Source organism: Batrachochytrium dendrobatidis, assembly GCF_000203795.2.
Source record: "Batrachochytrium dendrobatidis JAM81 unplaced genomic scaffold BATDEscaffold_8, whole genome shotgun sequence".
Lineage (NCBI taxonomy): Eukaryota > Fungi > Chytridiomycota > Chytridiomycetes > Rhizophydiales > Batrachochytrium > Batrachochytrium dendrobatidis.
The window spans coordinates 964,505-985,362 of NW_006281106.1; the positions used below are offsets into that span (position 1 = coordinate 964,505).

The 20,858-nt window shown below is 38.6% G+C and overlaps 6 protein-coding genes across 6 annotated transcripts; 3 read left to right on the forward strand and 3 right to left on the reverse strand.

Annotated features, from left to right (window-relative positions):
- Positions 1–1,003: 1,003 nt before the first annotated feature.
- BATDEDRAFT_89633 (uncharacterized protein) lies at positions 1,004–7,098 on the reverse strand (the record flags this gene model as incomplete). Its single annotated transcript, XM_006680140.1, has 22 exons — positions 1,004–1,339; positions 1,431–1,461; positions 1,535–2,408; positions 2,513–2,776; positions 2,867–2,950; positions 3,042–3,125; positions 3,250–3,497; positions 3,612–3,689; positions 3,795–3,950; positions 4,086–4,296; positions 4,405–4,614; positions 4,762–4,820; positions 4,906–5,025; positions 5,104–5,186; positions 5,294–5,387; positions 5,490–5,701; positions 5,797–5,857; positions 5,948–6,002; positions 6,106–6,212; positions 6,311–6,416; positions 6,496–6,619; positions 7,028–7,098. 22 exons carry the CDS (start codon positions 7,096–7,098, stop codon positions 1,075–1,077), a joined length of 3,597 nt encoding a protein of 1,198 aa, XP_006680203.1. The 3' UTR covers positions 1,004–1,074.
- A 619-nt stretch (positions 7,099–7,717) lies between these two features.
- On the forward strand, positions 7,718–9,460 carry BATDEDRAFT_25991 (uncharacterized protein; the record flags this gene model as incomplete). Its single annotated transcript, XM_006679861.1, has 2 exons — positions 7,718–8,848; positions 9,005–9,460. The coding sequence occupies 2 exons, from the start codon at positions 7,718–7,720 to the stop codon at positions 9,458–9,460; spliced, it is 1,587 nt and encodes a 528-aa protein (XP_006679924.1).
- A 71-nt stretch (positions 9,461–9,531) lies between these two features.
- On the reverse strand, positions 9,532–11,166 carry BATDEDRAFT_17081 (uncharacterized protein). Its single transcript, XM_006679758.1, has 7 exons — positions 11,078–11,166; positions 10,916–10,993; positions 10,660–10,771; positions 10,463–10,569; positions 9,959–10,369; positions 9,716–9,851; positions 9,532–9,630 (listed from the first exon to the last, which is right to left on the reverse strand). Exons 1-7 carry the CDS (start codon positions 11,159–11,161, stop codon positions 9,554–9,556), a joined length of 1,005 nt encoding a protein of 334 aa, XP_006679821.1. The 5' UTR covers positions 11,162–11,166; the 3' UTR covers positions 9,532–9,553.
- Positions 11,167–11,418: 252 nt separating this feature from the next.
- On the reverse strand, positions 11,419–13,366 carry BATDEDRAFT_89635 (uncharacterized protein; the record flags this gene model as incomplete). Its single annotated transcript, XM_006680141.1, has 5 exons — positions 11,419–12,505; positions 12,609–12,743; positions 12,829–12,893; positions 12,977–13,104; positions 13,308–13,366. 5 exons carry the CDS (start codon positions 13,364–13,366, stop codon positions 11,528–11,530), a joined length of 1,365 nt encoding a protein of 454 aa, XP_006680204.1. The 3' UTR covers positions 11,419–11,527.
- A 1,728-nt stretch (positions 13,367–15,094) lies between these two features.
- On the forward strand, positions 15,095–16,909 carry BATDEDRAFT_25993 (uncharacterized protein; the record flags this gene model as incomplete). The annotated part of the gene is made up of 8 exons (XM_006679862.1): positions 15,095–15,138; positions 15,294–15,444; positions 15,771–15,869; positions 16,002–16,219; positions 16,305–16,463; positions 16,554–16,595; positions 16,635–16,722; positions 16,838–16,909. The coding sequence occupies 8 exons, from the start codon at positions 15,095–15,097 to the stop codon at positions 16,907–16,909; spliced, it is 873 nt and encodes a 290-aa protein (XP_006679925.1).
- Positions 16,910–18,323: 1,414 nt separating this feature from the next.
- BATDEDRAFT_12272 (uncharacterized protein) lies at positions 18,324–20,461 on the forward strand (the record flags this gene model as incomplete). Its single annotated transcript, XM_006679724.1, has 2 exons — positions 18,324–18,566; positions 19,019–20,461. 2 exons carry the CDS (start codon positions 18,324–18,326, stop codon positions 20,459–20,461), a joined length of 1,686 nt encoding a protein of 561 aa, XP_006679787.1.
- Positions 20,462–20,858: the final 397 nt, after the last annotated feature.

The window sequence follows — 20,858 nt, forward strand, 5'->3', positions numbered from 1 at the left end:
CCACCCCTGAGACTCCCGTCCCAACTGTAGTGTCCACTCCCCCAACTACTCCTTGCTCCGAGACTCCCACTCCCGAGACACCGGTTCCAACTGTTGCCACTACTCCGGCTTACCCCACTCCCGAGACTCCAGTCCCAACCGTTGCTACTACTCCAGCTGTCCCCGAGACTCCCGTCCCAACTGTAGTGTCCACTCCCCCAACTACTCCTTGCTCCGAGACTCCCACTCCCGAGACACCGGTTCCAACTGTTGCCACTACTCCGGCTTACCCCACTCCCGAGACTCCAGTCCCAACTGTTGTATCTACCCCAGCTGTCCCCGAGACTCCCGTCCCAACTGTAGTGTCCACTCCCCCAACTACTCCTTGCTCCGAGACTCCCACCCCTGAGACTCCAGTCCCAACCGTTGCATCTACTCCCGTCCCAACTGTGACTCCCACACCCGAGACTACTCCTTGCTCCGAGACTCCCACACCCGAGACCACTCCAGCTGTTCCCGAGACTCCAGTCCCAACCGTTGCATCTACTCCCGTCCCAACTGTGACCCCCACACCCGAGACTACTCCTTGCTCCGAGACCCCCACACCAGAGACTACTCCTTGCTCCGAGACTGCAACTGAGACTACTCCAGTCCCAACCGTTGTATCCACACCAGCTGTCTCCGAGACTCCAGTCCCAACTGTTGCATCTACTCCCGTCCCAACTGTGACCCCCACACCAGAGACTACTCCTTGCTCCGAGACTTCCACACCCGAGACCACTCCTTGCTCCGAGACTGCAACTGAGACTACTCCTTGCTCCGAGACTCCAACTGAAACCACTCCATGCTCCGAGACTCCAACCGAAACCGGTTCCGCCAACTAAGCATTTAAAACACTCTTTCTTGAGTTGATCTGTATTATTCCTTGTCGAGTTTTACAGTAGAGGAAAAAGCTATTCCATGTTCTATTAGTATTCATGTGATTGAATGAAATTTTAAAATTGTATCACTTTCAATTATAGCTGGGTTTAGAAGAGTTTATTTAGTCATGTATGCTTGAAAGATTTGTAGATATAGGCTCATTAAAGTCTGGTTTTAATAGGGTGTGGCTTGACAAATATGATAACGAGTTTCTTCAGCCAGACCAAATGGATTGGTTGGAGACAAGGAGATATCAGTGGCAGTCTTGTCAGTAATCCCAGTAATGTAAGCCAAGATCCATCCACGTTGTTGAATTCGATCTGCAAAAACGGAGTTTGGCTGAATATCCAAGAAAAAGTGTGGAGTATTGACATTAAATGCAGTCCATGCAGCCGGATTGCGTGTAGGTAGAAATAATACCAAGTCGTTGATTTTAAAGCTGTTGGCATAGATATGTATCAGATTGAGATGGACGTGCTAGTTAGTTTTTTGAATGCGCTACAAACTGCTATAAATCAAAAAAAACATACTTTTGAAACGCTACTCTAAAAGATGCTTGACCTAATAAGCATTAATGTTTAAAACAAGTTGTTTTTCAAAAAATCTTGAACGTCGATGGCATAATAAACTATACCTGTCAAATCTGACCACCGTTTCTCAATCCGATCAACACTATCGCTTACGTCTAAATATGCACCTGCAGAGACAACTTTGGAATACAGTTCTCTTAATAGCAAATCATAGTGCTCGATAAACTTTGACATTCCACCCAAAGCATCATCATCATTTCCAAACCCTTCGATTAAACTCTTGGTGTCGTCGTAATGTGCACCAGCATCGGATATGGAAAAAGTATCACTCAATTTCGACAAACAACAGTTTTCAGTACTTCCAGTCAAACCGTTGTTACGAATAAGTGCATAGACAACATCCTCACTCAAAGTATGTTGGACCAATCTCACCAATGCATCCAAACATCCAGTTAAATGCTGTAGACTTAACCGACACACAATATTCCAGTCCTCAATCTGCTCACGCATCTGCTGCACCTGTGAAAAAGCCAAACGCGACAACTCACGTTGAGATAAATCTTGTTGCATGTCTAGTCTCATTTGCTCTATCGCTTTGGTGTGTGCTTGTTTCTGTGATTCAATGTCAGCCATTGAATCAGCTTGTGTCTGCTCGAGTTCTTTTTTAATCTGCTCTATTTGCTTTTGTAGAACGACTTCCGAAGTTCTATGCTGTTCAATTTGACTTTCTTGCAGATCTTGCAATCTTTTAAGCTCAAGGGCGTTTTTTTCTTGTTGTGCCTGGTGTTCGTTGCGTTGCACTTTGGCTGCTGCTACATGTCCTTCTGCCCGTTCATACAACACTTTTAGTGACTCTAAATCTGCTTCTAAAACTGCCTCATGTGCCTGTGCTACAGTCAGATCGTTTTCTGCTATCCGAAGTCGTTCTTCCGTCTCTCCAAGTCGTTGAATCAGTGTTACCATTTCAGCAGCAACTGACTATACTCGATAAAATACATAGTCATGCATTGACAAAGTTTGGCTTATTAATCAGTATCTGCTTGATAAAGATGTTCAACAATTTGGAATTATACACAATGTACCTGGGTAACGTCACTCCCATCTTGACTGTCTTGCATAGAGTTCTTCATGCTTTCCATCATTGCTGCATGCCATAAAATATCATCTTTAAGAACTCTCATGCATCGACGCAACTCATCAATCGATGCTGGTTTGCTCCGTATGTGATTTAACTGAACAGGAGTCTGCTCTTCTATATCACTTTTCTGTTCAGAGCCAGTATCCCTACGCAAAGACAAACAACAGCCCTCCATATACTCGCGTACTTCTACCAAAAAATCTTGCAGCTATTCAACACCCTTTCAAGTTAGCAGCATAATAAAGTAAACCACCACCAAAAAGACAACTTCAAGAAAAATTGACAGACTAGTATTTACCTTTTTTAGCTCAACAAGAGTGTTGCTCAACTGTACATCTGTCGTTTGCTTTTCATTGCGTAGTTTGTCATGTGATTCGCGTACCTACATGGCATGAGGTTAAACGTTGGCTTCATTGTTGATGTTGATACAGATGCTGTACATTTCACAATGATCGCTGTAAATAAAAACTCACATTTTGGTACAAGGTAGTCAGTTCGGAAATCCGCTGAGTTGACTGCTGCAGCTGATCGCAAAACTGCTGGTTTTCTTTCAAAATCTAAAATAAAGGTTTATAAACAATAGTATCAGCAAAATAATAGTCAACCATAGCAATTCAAAAAAATTGACTGTTCGAGCTGGTGCTCTATACATCCACAACAGTCACAAAAATCTAAACTTACTCTTTCTTTTTCAAGAGTCATGGTCTGAATAGTGGATTCCATTTCTTGCATCAGCCGTCTATCAGTCACATGCGTCTTTTCAACGGCTCCGCTGGTGGAATAACTTTGTTGAAGGAGTTGCTCAAGATTCTTGATACGCGCTTCATATGCTTTAATTTTTTCTTCTTGTTTTGTGCTATGCGATGATGATAAAACATCGTTCATGGATGGATGCCGAAAAGCTGTAGAAGTTTGTGAAACTGGTGCTGCTGTATTTACAAGGCAGTACATTCCATCAATCAAGAAAAAACGTGTTAGACAGCACCATTGCGAATGTAGTGAGCAATCCATGTAAAATACAATCTTGGTCAAATATAACCTACCTTGAGCTCGCATCTCGACGACCTCTTTTCTTAATTTAGCATTTTCTGCTTCCAGCTTTACTATTCTATCACAAAACGCTGCATATCAACGCATTGCAAATAATGTTGTCAGTAGTATGCTCAACTTGGTAATCGATACTCGCTGGATTTTTAAACCAACGAATAGATTTGCAAGTTACATACTAGAATTAGAAATCAACTCCTCAAAATCTAGCAAAGGTGAATCGACTTGAGGACTCATTTGTACCATCATTGCATGCAGTTTGGAGAGTGATCCAGAAGTTTGAACAGTGCTGGGATCTTGAATAGCCCGTAAAGAAGCCACCATTTGCGAAAATGCTACCCCCACAATCCCAAAATATTCGTATCCTGTTAGTACCTTAATCATCAAATCAAAAAATATCCTCTATTTGCAAAAAATGTTGCTTAAATTGTCACGGAACAAATAAAAGGCAAGACGTTGGCTCAACTTACCGGTAACATCGTCTTTTGTAAGATTTGGTAAAAGTATCTCGTCTTCTGAAATAGACAACTTGATGGACGGAGTAGCTGATTCTAAACCTTTTAAAAGCCCCTTTGGTAGATATCGCTCAATCTCTGTACGAAAAGTATCTCGGCGAGCTTCTTCTTGATTTTGGAAGCTAGTGAGTATACCCATTATTTGGTTGACTTTATCACCAAGCACCTATAGTTGCCATTATTTACAAGAATAAATTAAGACTGATGGAATAATTTTACAACAGTCATTGGCAAATGTACACATCATATCACTCAATTAAAAATGTAAACCAACCTTGGAATGTTCCCTTCGACGAACTATCTCAATAAAAGCTGCACCCCATGCTGGTGGCATGCGATGAACATGGAGCAGTTGCAAAAAAGCCTCGGCTTGAACTCGAAGTTCCTTGTCCAAAGCCATCAGGGCTTGGGGAATTATATAAATTGTCGATTGTTGTTTAGCTAGCTCCAACAGTTTTTCCATCAACGCCTGAGTAAGATGTGCCTATTCAATCCCATCAATTGATTAGAATCAAAGTACATATATATTTCACTCATTTATCTAAAGCAATACTGCTCAATGAACCTATTACATGTTGAAAATATCTTGATGTCATGCAAGCAGTACATTGGATATAGACTGAGCATTTACCTTTGAGTCGGAAAATTGAACCACAGTTTCTCGCACTTGTCTATCACATCGAGTGATTTCTAAAGTTTAGAATTCAAAGTTAATCGCAGCTAAATGATTAGATTTATAACCAAAACCAGATATACGCCAGGCTTAGCAACTTACCGGGTATATATTCTTCAAAATGGATTTTGTAAAGATGTTCAAGAGCCTCAAACCTATCGCCCGCTTGATCATCTGGGCCATTAGAAATATCGGCCAAAATAGTTTCTACTCTAGTAAAATCTATTTCAAAAAGATTGGTTATAAAATGCTTGACATGTTAGCTTGGCTTATCATTCTACAAAATATAATATAAATTACCTCGTTCCAAAATATTCTGCCGGGATTCGATTTGACCCACAAGCTTTCGTACAATGTCCAATAGCGGATCTAGTTTACTCAAACTGTCAAGTCAAACACAATAAGAGCAAGCCATTGTAAGCATGATGCATTCAGCCTAAATTCATCTTGTATAAAAACTGCAATTTAAAAGGTTTAAACCAAGACCTACTCAAAATCTTCAGGCTCTAGTTGATCAATACGTGCACCGGCTCGAACATCGTTCATGGTTACACTAATTGATTGTACTTTGTCTACAAGTTCATCTGGATACAAATATCAATTAGTTTGGCATGTCAATGCATTTTCAGCAAGTAACGCTTAGATATCCATGGCACAAATAATGCATGTGCAAATTAGAAACTCACCATGTGCAACTCGACAGTCATTGATCCAACGAAGAAGCTTATCTCTTGGAATATAGTCATTCAAAACTTTTGATTCGCTTACAATAGCTTCATGAATAGGAATCATTGTAAGTGTATCCAGATCTGACGCAATACCGTGTAATAACTCTGTGTGAGAGGATATTTGAATCTGAGCTGGTGCAATAAAACTGTCGTATGAATCCAAAACACTCCTTTAAAACATAGTATTAGAGTCAGGTTTAGACTAGATATTGATACAAACCGGTCGCACAAAAATATTGCAATCCAACGAGAAATATAGCCCTACTTGCGATGTGTAAAAAGATTACAAAGTGCCATTGTCAGGCCTTCCACTTGAATAGATTGTTCTAGTTGAAAATAGATCAAAATTGTGGCAAAACCCAATCAATAAATTACAAACAATTGCTTGTGTAATATAGGATTGATCTGATGTATACCTTCCAGTAGTCGTTCACATGTTTTGGCGTGCTTATTGGCAATCTTTCGAAGTGCCTGTTATTCATCAAAAGTAGATGGTGCACCATATAAAGTTGGCATTAAAGACTCAAGACATCTGAAATCATACTAAAAGATAACATGGTCAACTAAATCTTACCTGTCCGTATGAAATATGCTCTGAAAAGGCACGTTTAAAAGCTATTACTCGCTCTTTTGAAGATAGATTTGGGGCTAATGGTGATATCACCTTCAATCCCACAACAGCTACACCAGTACACAATTGGTATTGATTCAAATCTATTGGTATTGACACTAAATAATTTCCATCAATGGCCAAGCGTGACATTCTTAATAATTCTTACTATCTGATGGAACTGGCGGTTCAATATCAATCGACATGTGAACAGGTTTATTTCCTGTTTGCTGCATGAGTGCCAATCGATTGAAAATAAAAATACGCTCGTCTTTCTATATTTAAAACCACATTAGTTTAAGCATTGACAAGCAAAACTTGAATTGACAGACCGCAGCTAAAAACTCAACGTACTTGACTAGATAGCAAAGTAGTCAACATGCTTTGTTTAACTATCTGTGCATTTGAGCCTAAAAGAACTTGAAACTTTTGAGGAATAAAAGTAACGGCTTCTATATCTGCTCGAAGCATATCTACACTATCATGCCAAACGGTTTACAAGGTTGATTTTTAAGATTCAGTTGTAGAATCAGACCAGTTTTAGGTGTGAGAAAATACAGATAAAAGGCAATAGTTGTGCGTAATAGTGAATGGCATATTTCCAGTTGATCCATTGTGTCAGTATTCCCAATCCATCCAGATCCAAAGTGATGTTTGATGAGCAAATTGAGAATAAACAGTTGACCACACATTGTCAGCTCAATATGGAATCAACACATTCCGAAAATAATACTGGTTTTGTGATTGGAATACAGTCCTATTCAGGCAATACAGCCAGACCACAGCTGAAACTTTGGTTGGTTGGATTATACTTGTTATCCCTATGACCATGAACGAAAGCACTATCACCACAGCAGAGATTCTGATCCAAACAGTGCTCACTTACGTATCCCCTGGTACCAGACGTTGGAGTGGAAGTAGTATTCCAGTCTCTGCCTGATAGACTTTGAGTGACATTGCTTAATTGAACACGATTGCTGAATGAGGTTTAAGTCGAGTTTGACTGCAATGTCGCAAAATCAAGATTTAAATGTTGAGTAAAATTGTTGGAATTGGAATACTTGGCCAGTCATGTTGATTCCAAACTGTCAATTCTGTCCATCGTGTCTTTGTTGGGCTGATTCAAATGTCAAAGATTCAAACATTTCACTCTTTAATCGCATTGCTGGACATTGCACACAAGCCATCGTTTTATCAGATTGGCATGAAGAATCGCTTTTCAATTTTAGGTGTAGCAAGACTATTTACAGATACTACAACTGGGTAGCAGCCTTGTAGATTACTCATATTGCTTAAAGTATGCCAATTCAAAAAAAATTGTTAAATACAGACTATATATAGTACTATGGATTTGCCCGATAACTAGCCATGTATTAGGCTAGCATAACTAGTAACATCCACACTAAATCACGCGAGTACCAAAGTTGAAAAGCTTATTCGCTTATCAAACTTACTCGAGACTATTACATAATCAAGCAAGTATAAATATTCATTTTTATCATGCATACTATAAAAATAGAATTCTAGGTGTGCCAGCTAATCTCATTTTATTGACCAATACCTGTTAATACCATAGATGGAGGTTCCGGACACACACAAAACAGCATCAGATATTGTTGAGCACTTGCTCGAGTTTTGGAATCAACAGTACTTTATATCTGCGCCAAAAAGCATTGAGCTACGTAAATTGGTCATGTCAAGCTCTAATGCGAAATCTCTGCCCACGCTATCCAATATGACTGATCTGCAAGACAGAATTGATAGTTCCAATGTGCTTGACAGTGATATCAATAGCAAAAAAAAGGACCAGAATTTAGATTCTGTTAGTGGAAGACTGTCACAGACGGAGCCTTTTGATTTCAGCACCAAGAGCAAACAGAACATGGTTTCTCTCACTCAGTTGGATGGTGATGGTGTATTATCAAATGCTATTACTGACGATACAGACGAATCAATTATGCAACCATCTATACTTCAACAAGATTTTGAAGTTGAAGAGTTTAATCAGGACATAAACACGGAAAAGGTTACCAACGATAGTAGTGCACAAGGATTTTCATTTCAAAACGCCATCAGTCAAGCCAATGCAATCCGTGACGAAAAGGCTACAGACAGCAATGAGATTGACAGTCTGTCATTGGATCTGACAAAAGATGTGCCGAATTCATTGGAAACCTCGCAGATGGGTGAGATAGAGCAAGAGGATATTGATTATGAAGAAACAGCAGAAGCAACAGACTTGCATGACTCTTCAACGCTCGCTTTCTCACAAACTCGGCAAAATAATGACTCTATCAAAGTCGGATCGCTGCAATCGATTGTAGATTTATCGTCAAATCAATTGGAAGTTGATGCTATACCAGACACTTTAGTAGCAAGCGGCATATCACAAAATAGAATCAGTGCCGATCTTGATTCGCCCGATGCTTTGTATCAAACTGGCAGTATTTCATTAGCCAATGAGAATTCAAAAAGTTTGAAAAATCTAGCAGGCAATCCCAATCATACCGATACAGTCAAGAAAGCTAGCAATAACTCGAATCTTGTTGATGAAGCAGACGGATCGTGGAGTTATGACTTGCAACCTAGTTATGCAGATAAATCAAAGTGTGTTTTTGGATTTTGCGCTATATTTTGTCAGCCGTGCAGGATCCAACCTATTCCGCTTGCCACTTGCATCATTTGGCTAAAAGTTTCACTCTCTCAGGTAAATTCCAATAAGCTTATATTGTGACAACGATTCAAGCTACGTCACCAAATATATTGCATTGACTTGGAAATGTATAAACATTAAAGCTTGAGTGAATTCACAATCGAGTGTTTAACGCATCTAATTTACTACACTCGGTCATTTTGAAAATAGGATAAAACCAAATGGATGGTCGAGTACCGATTTGAGCATAACCACCTGACGCATAGTTTCACTATCCCAGCAAGTGATCCTGTGAGTAGCTTTAAAGATTCCAACTTTCTTGTGATGCTAAAACTCCAATCCAGCCAAATAGCATCACCGCTTCATCGAGTGCGTGAACTCATTGCATCAAAAAAGCAGCAGGCATCTGATTTGCTTACGCGAAACCTTTTTAACAGTCAAGATTCTAGTTCATACGGAATTGGTCAATGTGATGACACAGTGGAAGAAAATCGCAAGGTCTATCGGGCTACATATGCTGATGCGCAGATCATTTTACAACGTGCTGCATTGGATGCTGCTACCATTGCACGTATTTCTGCAGATACAAAAGTACACAGTTACAAAAGTGATCTAAATCATACAACAAACAACATGCTGATCCAAGATCTAGCAAATTTTCGCTAAATGAATAGAACATGAAAATCAGAATTAAAAATGAAAGAAATAAAGTCAAATACCAGTTTCAAAGTAAAATTGATGTAAAGATAACTGTGCAGTTTATTTAGTCTCGGATGTGGGTTCAAATTGCTCGGCGCATATAGTGCTGATAAGTTTCCAATCATCCAAATATGATGCTATAAAAACCCACAATATTATCATAGTAGGCTCATGTTAGTACCTTTCAAGACATTACCTGTCAATTCAAAAATCAGTGCTCACCTTTCCATAATCGAACATTGCCATCATCACTGCTAGACGACAAAATTGTACCTGTAACATTCCACTCTACCCGCCATGCCTCTGCACCGTTATTGTCAAAATCTGCTATCAAATCAACTCGAAAATGCTTTTGCATCTTGAATTATAGTATTAAAAATAAGTGCAATATAGTCAAGTTAATTAAATCCATATTAATTTAGCAATCAAAGTTCATCCTAGTAGTTGAATACAAGCTAGACTTACAGATGTGTCATGTAGTCCCACGACGCCCGAGCGATTAGTTTCATCAGTCAATTTGAAAATTCTTACATGTCCATCCTTACAAGCAGTTGCAATCAAGTGGTAGCTTCGTCCCATAGTTGGTGCCCATGCAATATCACACAAAGTATCACCATGTCCTGGAAGTACCTCGTATGGCTGCCATTTCCCATGATAATCAACACGATATACTTTGGCAGTATGGTCACGACCGCATCCAACAACAAGCATTTGGGACTCCATACGAGATTGGCACCACGATACGCAGTAAAGACCATCCGACTCCTTGGATCCCCCAGAAACAATCTCAATCTCTTCCATTAGAGTCCAAGAAGTCAGATTAACAACATCCATGGCTTCATATATTCTTAATACACCGTCAGACCCACACGCAGCCTACAAAACGGATTCAAAATAAGCGTATCGAATACGAGTTAAAGCAATCTTCAAACAAGTGGTCAAGCAGAGCATCCAATACAATAGCCTTACTAATTTTAGTCCCAAATGATTAGGTGCAAACTCAATATCGTGTACAGATCCTCTACTCTCTGTCAATGTGGCACATTCAGTCCATCGTCGACCACTCTGACATTGCTCTGTTACCAAATGAAGAGATTCATTAGACACTCTCAAGTCTTATTTTGCCAATCAAGATCTAATATTTAGATGAGTTGCTCTCTAATTACCCTGTTCCTGCTCTTCCCAGATTTTAACAGTTTTATCAAATGAGCAAGATGCAAAGACTTGTCCAAACTCTGGATGAGCCCAAGATGCCTTGACGATCGATGAATCGTGGGCCTAATTGTACGTAACCAAAATCAACTATAAGTATCATCCATACACAGCAAATATTCTAAACAATAGCCAGGCTCAATTCAAGGATAAACTAGTACCAACTAAACAAAAAGTTGTAAATCAATTAGCTCAAATTCAACCCAATACCTTCCAAACATCATTGAGACTCCATGCGCCTGTATCTTCAACCTGCCATACTTTGATCCGTTGGTCAGAAGAAACAGTCTAATGCAATATTCCATAGTGTTAAGGCTGGAATATCAAGAGGAGATTCATATTTCAAGATCCAAATCAAGAAATAACTCATACAATCAACTTTGTTCCATAATAGTCATAAACAACATCATGTATAAGGTCTTCATGGCCAGCATCGAATGTAGATAGCTGCTTCATCTCGTATACAAATAATGCGAGTTTGATTAAAGGACTGGAAATGTCTGTTGTTGAAATTGCAAAACAAGTCACGTGTTGATGAAATGATCAATTCAGCATTTACAACACCGAGTCAAGTCGTGTTCACGTCAATGCAACTCACTAAAGGTTCAATCATGAAATAATGAGCAACAATATTATGTCTTTTGGTATTTATCTTGACGATTGTCATGTATAGTTGCATTCCTGTGACTGAATTGCTAAACTAGAAAGTGTAACAAATATTCAACTATTGTTTATTCCAGAGGCAGTCACTGCATAATAAATACAAGTTTCATTTCAAGTGAATATGGCTACAAGTAGCCAAATGCAAATCATATTCCAAATTTATTCATACTTGTTTTGGTTTTCTAAGTTCTTGACTGGCTCAACCATTGATTCATTAGTCAACCGCGTCAAGTTGTCCTGATCTACATTTTCATTTGGAACAACCTGCTGCTGAAGTCCAATCGGCTCTAAAGTGCACTCTGCATTACTGCTATATTGTGATGCTGTATTTTCAACTGTCCGTCTAGTAGAATGCAAATCCATTTGGTCTCTTGTTGTTTCAAGCTGTGATGAGGTGCGTGTTGTTGATAAATGATTTACACGACCACGCGGTGATGATCTGGACATAGCTGTGTGGGTATAGGTGGACTCACCAGGAGTAAATGAACGAATTGGAGTTGTATATTGGGAAGAAAAGGCTGATTCGTAAGGTAATGAATACAGCGAACCGTAACGAGAATTCGCAAGTGATGAAGTGGTTCTCGTGGTGACACCATTGCTTATAAAGTAAGGATCATCTGTATTGAGCTGTGTTGCAGGCTCCAATGACTCATTAGTTTGAACTCTGCGATAAACCAGCCGTGAGTCATGTGTTTTGTATTGAGCAGATGGCTGATCTCTCGTATCGTATCCTTTAAACTCGCGTCGGGTGTTGCTGCCGCCATCAAGATAATCAGCATCATCTTTTTTGTCGTCATAAGTTGTGCGGTTTGAGACCAAGATGTTTTTGTCAGTCTCTTCCAAATTCTGCTCAGTTTTAAACACACCAGTATTGCCAGTGGTATTTTCGTATTCGTCTGACTGCGTTTCGTCCTCATCGTCGTTGATAAAAAGAACTTCAATGATTTTCCAAAATGACGAGAGAATCATCGTTTCGATAAAAATAATGAACGAAATAAACGCTATTGATGTTACTAGCCACCAATGGTACATGAAATAACTAAGCCCTTGGAAATGCGTATCAACTCGCAGATTCGTTCCGTATGTCTGAAGTTTAGGCTCAGATAACAAGATTGAAACCCTATCAAGTGGTGTAGCCTAATTCATTCAAATGATTGAGTAAGCTTACAAGTATAAATTTGAAATGTAGTAGACAAACATGTTGAAAATCAAACTGCAAACCAATTACATGAATACATACTCTTTTCTCTGCATATGATTCAATCAGCTTGATGGATATTTTCTGAGTTTCTAAAGGTACGCTGATAAAAATGGAAGGGAAATTCCAGATTAAAGCCATAGATCGTTGCAACAGCGACTTGTACTGTACTATCCCCTATTGGTAAAATTAATCGGCTTAGATTCAATCCAAACAATAAGATACAATCAGGCACTAAAACTTGATACCAAATTTGACTTACAGGTCTGCTGGAAAATCCAAGTGTGAGGTTTTTGGAAAAAAGCTGAACACTTACCATGAAATTGCCTATATCGAGACACATTGAACAAAATGAGATGAATAATTAAATACAAAATAGTTTATGTTTTCAAACTGTTTTCAATACAAACCTAGTTTCAAATTCTCATTAGAGTCTGGGATAGTGAGATCTACTGAAAAACTATAGTGCTGAGTAGGTACTAAAAATGGCGTATGTGCTGGCTTGAATTCTGTTAGATTGATAAGGGCAAACGGAATCCTAAACAAGTGGATCAATTAGTATATTGATAAAAAACAAGACGCTTGAAAGTATTCGCGAGTCGGAGCAAATTGAGTTGCATGAGTTTTCGCATGTAATGATTGAGCAATTATACAGTCATATTCATGTAAATGAACAATCAAATAAAGATGAAAAATGCATGGTAAACAGCCAGTTTCATGAGATAATTGGTTCCAGTTTACTGGAAGACACTGTCTTTTCTGAACTCCTTGACCCATTGATTCTTGTTCTTTGTGCTCATTTTTGTATAAACAACCAAAAGAATATTCACATCACAGCTTCGGTAAATTCCACACTTGTCCAATTTCCAACTTTTTAAAATGAGCACTACAATATTGGGTGATTGGCATGGAAATAACAGTTGCATCCTTGATCTTGTTCTCTTGAACTAGAACGCGAACGCATCCGAGTTTAGAATACAAGGTAGAGTTTGATTGACAGCATCAAACAGTCGAATCCAATATCCAGTTTTAAACTTGTCGATCGTACAATGCATGACTATGTCAAAAAAGGGAGAAAGAGATCAATACAGTTCAAACTATATTTTGATTGTGCATCATATGGACGTTGTTTAAAACCAAAAGAATTGAAAAGGTCAACTGAAAAGTCAGTCTGTAGTAGGGATACGCAATGAATGTTCATTGTCTATTCCAAAGCAAAATAGAACCACTGCATAATACAAAAGTGTTCGATTCTATATGAATACAGCTGTAAAGTCATCCATTTAAAAATACCTTAATGGATGCATATCCGAATTCAAAACTGTTGGATACTGCAGATAAAACGGAATAACAATTGATGCCTGAGGCATGTATAGTGTATAGAAAAGACTGTAGATACTGATTGCCAAGGTGGCCATAACCCCCAGTATACCTCCAAAGACGAGCGAGTTTAAAGCTATGCGCTGATTCTTTTGGGAAGTGAGTTGCTCAATGATCTTTGTTAACCATGGCTGAATAATCAATCTGACTTGATCAGCAATATTGATGACTCTCTCCATACCACTCAGTTGTATTAATGATGATATAGTGGGTGATGCTGGTCCATTCGACATCGATGTTGAAGTTTGGGCAAATTGGAAGCACCAAGAAATTGGCATATAAAATTTGGTAGTTTTCAGCACAACTGCAAGATGGTAAAACCATCAGACTCTGCGATTGCAGTCTTACTACTAAAATGTATTCTTAAATTTCAACAATTTAAGCGTTTGCTAAACAGAATGGTTTTAAAAGTATTATTTCAAGTGGCTGCTAGGCAGTGTAATGGACAGTCTTGCTATCGAGTGAACTTTGAAACACATCAATGTAAAGCTATATACTTGTTTGACTAGAAAATGGATTGTCGATTCAACAAATTTGAATAATATGACATTTAATAGCCAGTACTGATACTTTAATTGATGGTGTTATCCATAGTTGTATTTGCATCAGATCGAATATTTGTATTTGTCATGCTGTCATTGCTCCGAAAAAGCAATGTTTAAATATTTGTTACGTATCCTTACTAGAAATTGACTTTGACATTCTTTAATAAATTACAGTTTTTAATCGAGATTGTTCTCATTGTACGATCACCAGATATTGGGTTTATCGAGTCTACTTTATATTCTAAATCTTGTACGTTCGCGTTCTAGTTCAATCATGCAGTCATAGGAATGAATTATACATGCCAATCATCAAGAAAAAGACCAAAAATATAATATTGTCACTCATCATTCCATGATTGACAGTTTATTAAATATCCTTATTTGGTGGTCTATTTTACGTCAACATGGTGGTGCGGATATTCATCAACCAAAGCTTGGATAAAAACATAAATTGCATTTTGCTCATCCAACTTCAATATTGAACCTGATATTCAAGAATGCTCCCTCAAATACCCGGAAGACGAATAGATAATACAAGACATCTCAGAAACCTACGGGAAAGAGTTTCAATGTTGATGCAAACAAACGCCAGTATCAGCAGGCATGTTTTTGTTGTCTGCTAAACTGACTCGCCATCAATATTGCAGGTTGAATGGATCATAAAAGAACCTGAATCAATGCTTTAGCATTATTCAGAGTCGAGTGTTCAGTTACTCTAAACAATCTGGCATGATCTATCCTTTTATTAGATGCCAATCATGTGTAGTTGTCTAGAGTTTCTAAGCTGACAATAAACATGTAGATTTCCTGGAGCACAACCCATCAGCTTCTCTTCAAGACATATCGAGGAAGAGCTCATGGTAGAAGACTACTTTGTCAGTGAAAAGGCTGACGGTGTGCGATGCATGATGTTTACAACAACATTACAAGATGGTCAAGTAGAATCATACCTGGTTAGTTTCCGTTGCCATGATTATAGCCACAGCTCACATTCTCGACTTGCCTTTCAAGGTTAAAAAGTGCTTGTTTTATGACAAAGGATGAATGGAAGCTGACAAATTTAGTGCTGGTTATAGATTGATCGCAAAAATGAGTACTATCTACTCGAGTTTGGAATGTGGAGAAAAGGATTCAATGACATGCATTTTGATACAGTATTAGACGGAGAACTGGTATTCGAGACAAAGAAAGATCGGGTATAATACTAGGCTGGAATATTATGTGGGTGTTTACTGATATATACCAGATCTTTAACCTTGATCGTTCATCTGATTTTTAGTCTGGCCAGGAAAGTCGAGAACTATGGTTTCTCTTGTTTGACGCAATGGTAGTTGACGGAAAGAATCTTTGCGATAGACCTTATACCAAGCGATTGGGGGTAAGCAACAACCTTTACGCAAGCTTGAAATGAGACCACCAGTATAAATGTTAAAGTGGATACTTGCTGATTTCGAGTTGTCGATATATGATGAACTAACCAAGTCTTATTTTATGCTTTTATCATAATTAGTATCTACGAGAATTTGTTCTCATACCACATCTAGAATATCTAAAACGTAACCCAAATCAAAAACACAACTATCCATTTGAAATTGTTCAAAAGCATCTCGAGCTATCTTACAAGGTTCAAAAAGTATTCGATATGATGAGCAAATGCCACCATAAGACAGATGGTGTTATTTATACATCCTCCATTGCACCATATGTTTCTGGAACATGCTCCAAAATGTGAGTTGATATATTTGAATTTCATACTGCACAATGATTCATTTGTCGTTTCCTAATATACTGACATTTTAACTTTAAACATTAGGCTCAAATGGAAACCATCAGAAGAAAACACGGTAGATTTTAAAATACTTGATATGAAATTAGACGGATCATATCCATTGTTTCGTATTGGGATTCTAGAGAATCGTAACCAGTATTCTGATTTTGGTATCATCACCTTGAGCGAAGAGACTTCAAAAGAGTATGTTGATTCAACACTTTTAACGATTCAATATTGACTTGCGGTCAATACTAAATAGTGTAACATGTGTAATCTCATTTATATTGAAAGATGGGCCAAAAACCCACCAGTGGGACGAATTATCGAATGCAGGTATGATCCAAATTGGCCATTGAATTGGCGGTTTTCTAGATTTCGGGATGACAAGGATTCGGCAAATCATATTAGCACTTATAACAGCATCATGATATCCATCAATGACAATGTTCAAAAAGATGATGTAAGTGTTTTGGTAGTTATAGCCTATGCCAAAAGCACGACACATTTAAAAATTAACTTTGAATATTGTTTGCATTTTTATCTAAATGGGTGAATCTATGGTATTGGTATAAAAGTTGATCAAGGCATCAAATGCTATTGAAGCAACTTGGAAGCAAAGAACAATCGGCAATGAAGTGAGAATTTGAATATAGTTTAATGGTGATTTCTTGAAAATCAAAAAATATGTGTATAGAAGCCCAAGACGAGGGCAACAGATTGATGGCAGTTAATATGACGAGATGCTTGGTTGATTAAAATTGATACTTGCAGCCATATTCACGTAAAATGAAACATTAAATAAGTCGGAATATATGATAAACAGTCATGTTTGATTGGTGTCAATCTTGATGTGCAATATTGTTTTTTGAACTCGTTAATTTACTGGTCTTGATGTTCATTTTGTACAAAAATACAGAGCGAATGTTTACATTTCTGTTCCAATATATTCCACATCCTTGACATTGGTTCAACTTCCAACTTTCCTTCAAATACTGGGTAACTAGCATGTGAGTTGCATTTCTGAAATATTCTTGAACTAGAATGCGAACGTATCTGATGTTAGGATACAACAGAGTTTCCTATAATTTAATCTTATGTGCTTCATATGACAATCAATGTGTTTGGAGATTGATCAAGGCAGCAATGAATGCTGTAATATTAAGACATGCAACATTCCCAAACGGTCACTTTATTCTAGACAACATTCCATTCCACAAAACAACTCTAATTAGACATGGTTTACCAACTATTCAACAAACAGCGCGAGGTTTGGAACTACACTATACAGCATCATACTGTCCATTCTTGAACCCTGCTGACAATTACTTTGGTGTTTGGAATGGCTTTGTGCGTCGAGTAATTCCAGACACCAAACAACTTTTAACTTCAATAGAAAAAGCAATCAATTTCCAATAATAACGAATATGTAACGATTGTTTATTCCAAGACAATCATTACAAGATAAATATAGAAAAGTGTTTCATTTTACGTGAATATTGATATCCAAGTGCAAAGTGATATGCGCATGATATGCACATGATATACATGCGGTCGGAAAAGACCAGTATTTGGACTATAGTGAGAATTCGAGGTCACGGACGCACACAACCGAACTAATTAGCAATTATCCATAAAACAGAGGCCCGTGTTTCAGGCTGAAAATATCAGGATGGTAATCCACGCAAAATGACGCCCAACCATGCACCAATTCTTGTAATTTGATATGCTCATACAAGTCAAAGCGTAATATAGGTTATACAATTAACTACTGTCGCATGCTCGTTTCGGAACCAATTTGCAACGGCAAAAATGCCTTGATCACATTTTTACACTCTCCTTTGGTTAAATAACACCAGCAGACCCCACTTTGAATTATATTTAAAATTCGACGATACTTTGTATTTTACTAGATCCATTTTTCATTTTGGCTAGACAGGTTCATCATATTGTTACATCTACAACTAAATCTCATCAAACTACCACTTGAAATTCGACTTTCATTGTAACTCGGGCGTATATATATTTTGTTTAAAGCCAACACACTAAATCAAAGCCGCTACTATGATTTCACTTTTTGCTACCATTGTCGCTCTCATTCCGATTGTTGTTCAAGCTGCTACTCAGAATGTTGAGCTCAATCTTGGTCAATTCACTGGATCCCCCGATGGTTACCAAACCAATATTTACGGTGCCAACAATCAAATGGAATTCCCTATTGTTATCAACAAAGGAGACTTGCTTAGCCTCAAGGTCAACAACAAGCTTGGACTGCCCACCGCTATTCACTGTCACGGTCTGTTCCAGGTATAGTACAATTGCGATATTTTTAATCTTTTCCACCTAAATCATTTATGACCATGACGCTGCTTCATCACATTACTAGTTTCATGGGATGAAATAGTTTTGATTGTCATGCATTGAAATGGGGTTTCCAACCTTTTGTTGTCAAAACCCTTGATCACGAGCAAAAGGGTATTGGTGCATGGACGCGTCCGTGCCTTGACTCGGCCTTGCATGTATCGACCCAACTCTTTTACAGCTGTATTCATGTAAATGGAACACTATCTTGCGGTCATTATTTGCTTGGAATATGCAATGATGAAACATTGGTTGTTTTCCTAGTACAATTGGCTTGTTTGATCGATACAATGCTGTACTGCAAGCTCAATCATTTCATGAATTGGCTGTTTATGTATTGAAAACTATTTAATAGCATGCTAATTTCATTTCAATTATTAAAATCATCCAACGTTTAGAGAGGAACTCCTTACTATGATGGTGCATCCGGTGTTTCTCAATGCCCTATCGCCGATCAGGACTCACTGCAATACGACATCAGTGTTCCTGACCAGCATGGTACCTTTTGGTGGCATGCTCATCACAAGGCTCAATATGTCAAAGGTCTTCGTGGTCCTCTGATTATCAAAGATCCTTCCAACGAGCCCTATACTGCCGATTACGATGAAGAGTACATTGTCATGTTGACAGATTGGTTCCATGCGCAACATAGCTCAGATATCCTTGATCCCTTCATGATCAGTACTACTGGAAACGAACCCATTCCAGACTCTGGCTTAATCAATGGCAAAGGCAGATACAACTGCTCCATGGCCACTGATAAGACGGTGCCATGTATTAGCAATGCTCCGCTAACCCGCTTTGATTTTACCCCAGGAAAGCGTTATCGTCTTCGTGTTATCAATGCTGGTTCCATGGCAGTGTTCAACTTTTCTATCGATGGTCATAAAATGACCGTGATTGAGGCCGATGGTGTCGATACTGCCAAGACTGTAGTAGATGGTATCCGTATCAGTGTTGCTCAGCGTTACTCTGTGATTGTCGAAGCCAATGCTGCCCCAGGAAATTTTTGGATGCGTGCCGATATTGACACTGGTCTCTACACCGTTTACCAAGAGGGTATTTTAACCCCCACTATCCGCGCGATTGTCTCGTACACTCAGAGTGATGCCGACCCAACATCTAGCCCAGTTGCTGCCAATGCAGTGATGCTCAACCAGTACAAACTGATGCCTGTTGTTCAAGACCCTATTTCTCCCAGAGTGAATCAGTCTTTGATTCTGTCATTTGGTATTCTTGCAGACACGGACAATATTTTCAAAGCATTCACTAGCGTTGATGGACATTTCACCGATTCTGTTTACAAGATGCCCGCGAATTCGCCAACTTTGATGAGCGCTATCAACAACCAGCCATTTGAACCAAGTGCCAATGTGGTTCCTGTTGTTAATGGTCAGACCATCCAACTGACTATCTATAATGATGACCCAATGGAGCATACGTTTCACTTGCACGGTCATACATTCCAGATTGTTGGTACGGGTGTTCAGCTTAATCTCAAACCCGCCCAACATGCTGCTAAAGTGATGTACCCAGAGCGCGATACTGTCACTGTTCCAGCATGCAAAATCAAGGCCAACAACACTGGCGGTGAAGGAGGTGCCTGCGGTGGTACCAAAGGATATGTCACGATCCGTTTCCGAGCAAACAATCCTGGTGCATGGCTGTTCCATTGCCACATCGAATGGCACATTATGCAAGGTCTTGGCATCACGTTTGTTACTGCTGGCAAGGAATTACAAACCATGAAACTTCCTCCACGAATGGTTGATGGATGTGCTCGATCTGGTGTCAAATTGAATGCTACTCGTTTCTGGGCTCCACCACGTATTGGAATGTAAACATGGCTGTTTGGAGATCTGTTGACTAAACTTCTTTTGCTCTATCCATCCTCAGTTTTAAATGTTGTATTAAAATGTATTCGCATCAAATGGAACACTTGTATTTATCTTGCATTGACTTTATTTTGCTTCAGAATAAACAATGGTTAAATACTCACTGCGCTCTTCTATTAGAAATTGATATTCTGAATTCTTTGAAATGTTCATGAGACTGACTGTTTATTATGTATTTGGACACCCTTATTTAGTGCTCCGTTCTGTATGAATACGACGGTGGCCTAATGGTGAGGATGGGAATGATCTTGCAAACAAACCATGATTGTTCATGATTAAAACAATCCAGTGTAAATAAAAAGTCTAAAAGTAATGGAAAATAGATTATGACGTGAATCAAGAA

Bases quoted from the DNA above. Each gene is read 5' to 3' on its own strand.
- BATDEDRAFT_17081 (XM_006679758.1), bottom strand. From the start codon at position 11,161: ATGAAGCAGCTATCTACATTCGATGCTGGCCATGAAGACCTTATACAT. The intron at 10,994-11,077 runs GTATGAGTTATT...ATATTGCATTAG, and splicing joins ATTATGGAACAAAGTTGATT to ACTGTTTCTTCTGACCAACG. The intron at 9,631-9,715 runs GTGAGCACTGAT...GGGTTTTTATAG, and splicing joins CAATGTTCGATTATGGAAAG to CATCATATTTGGATGATTGG.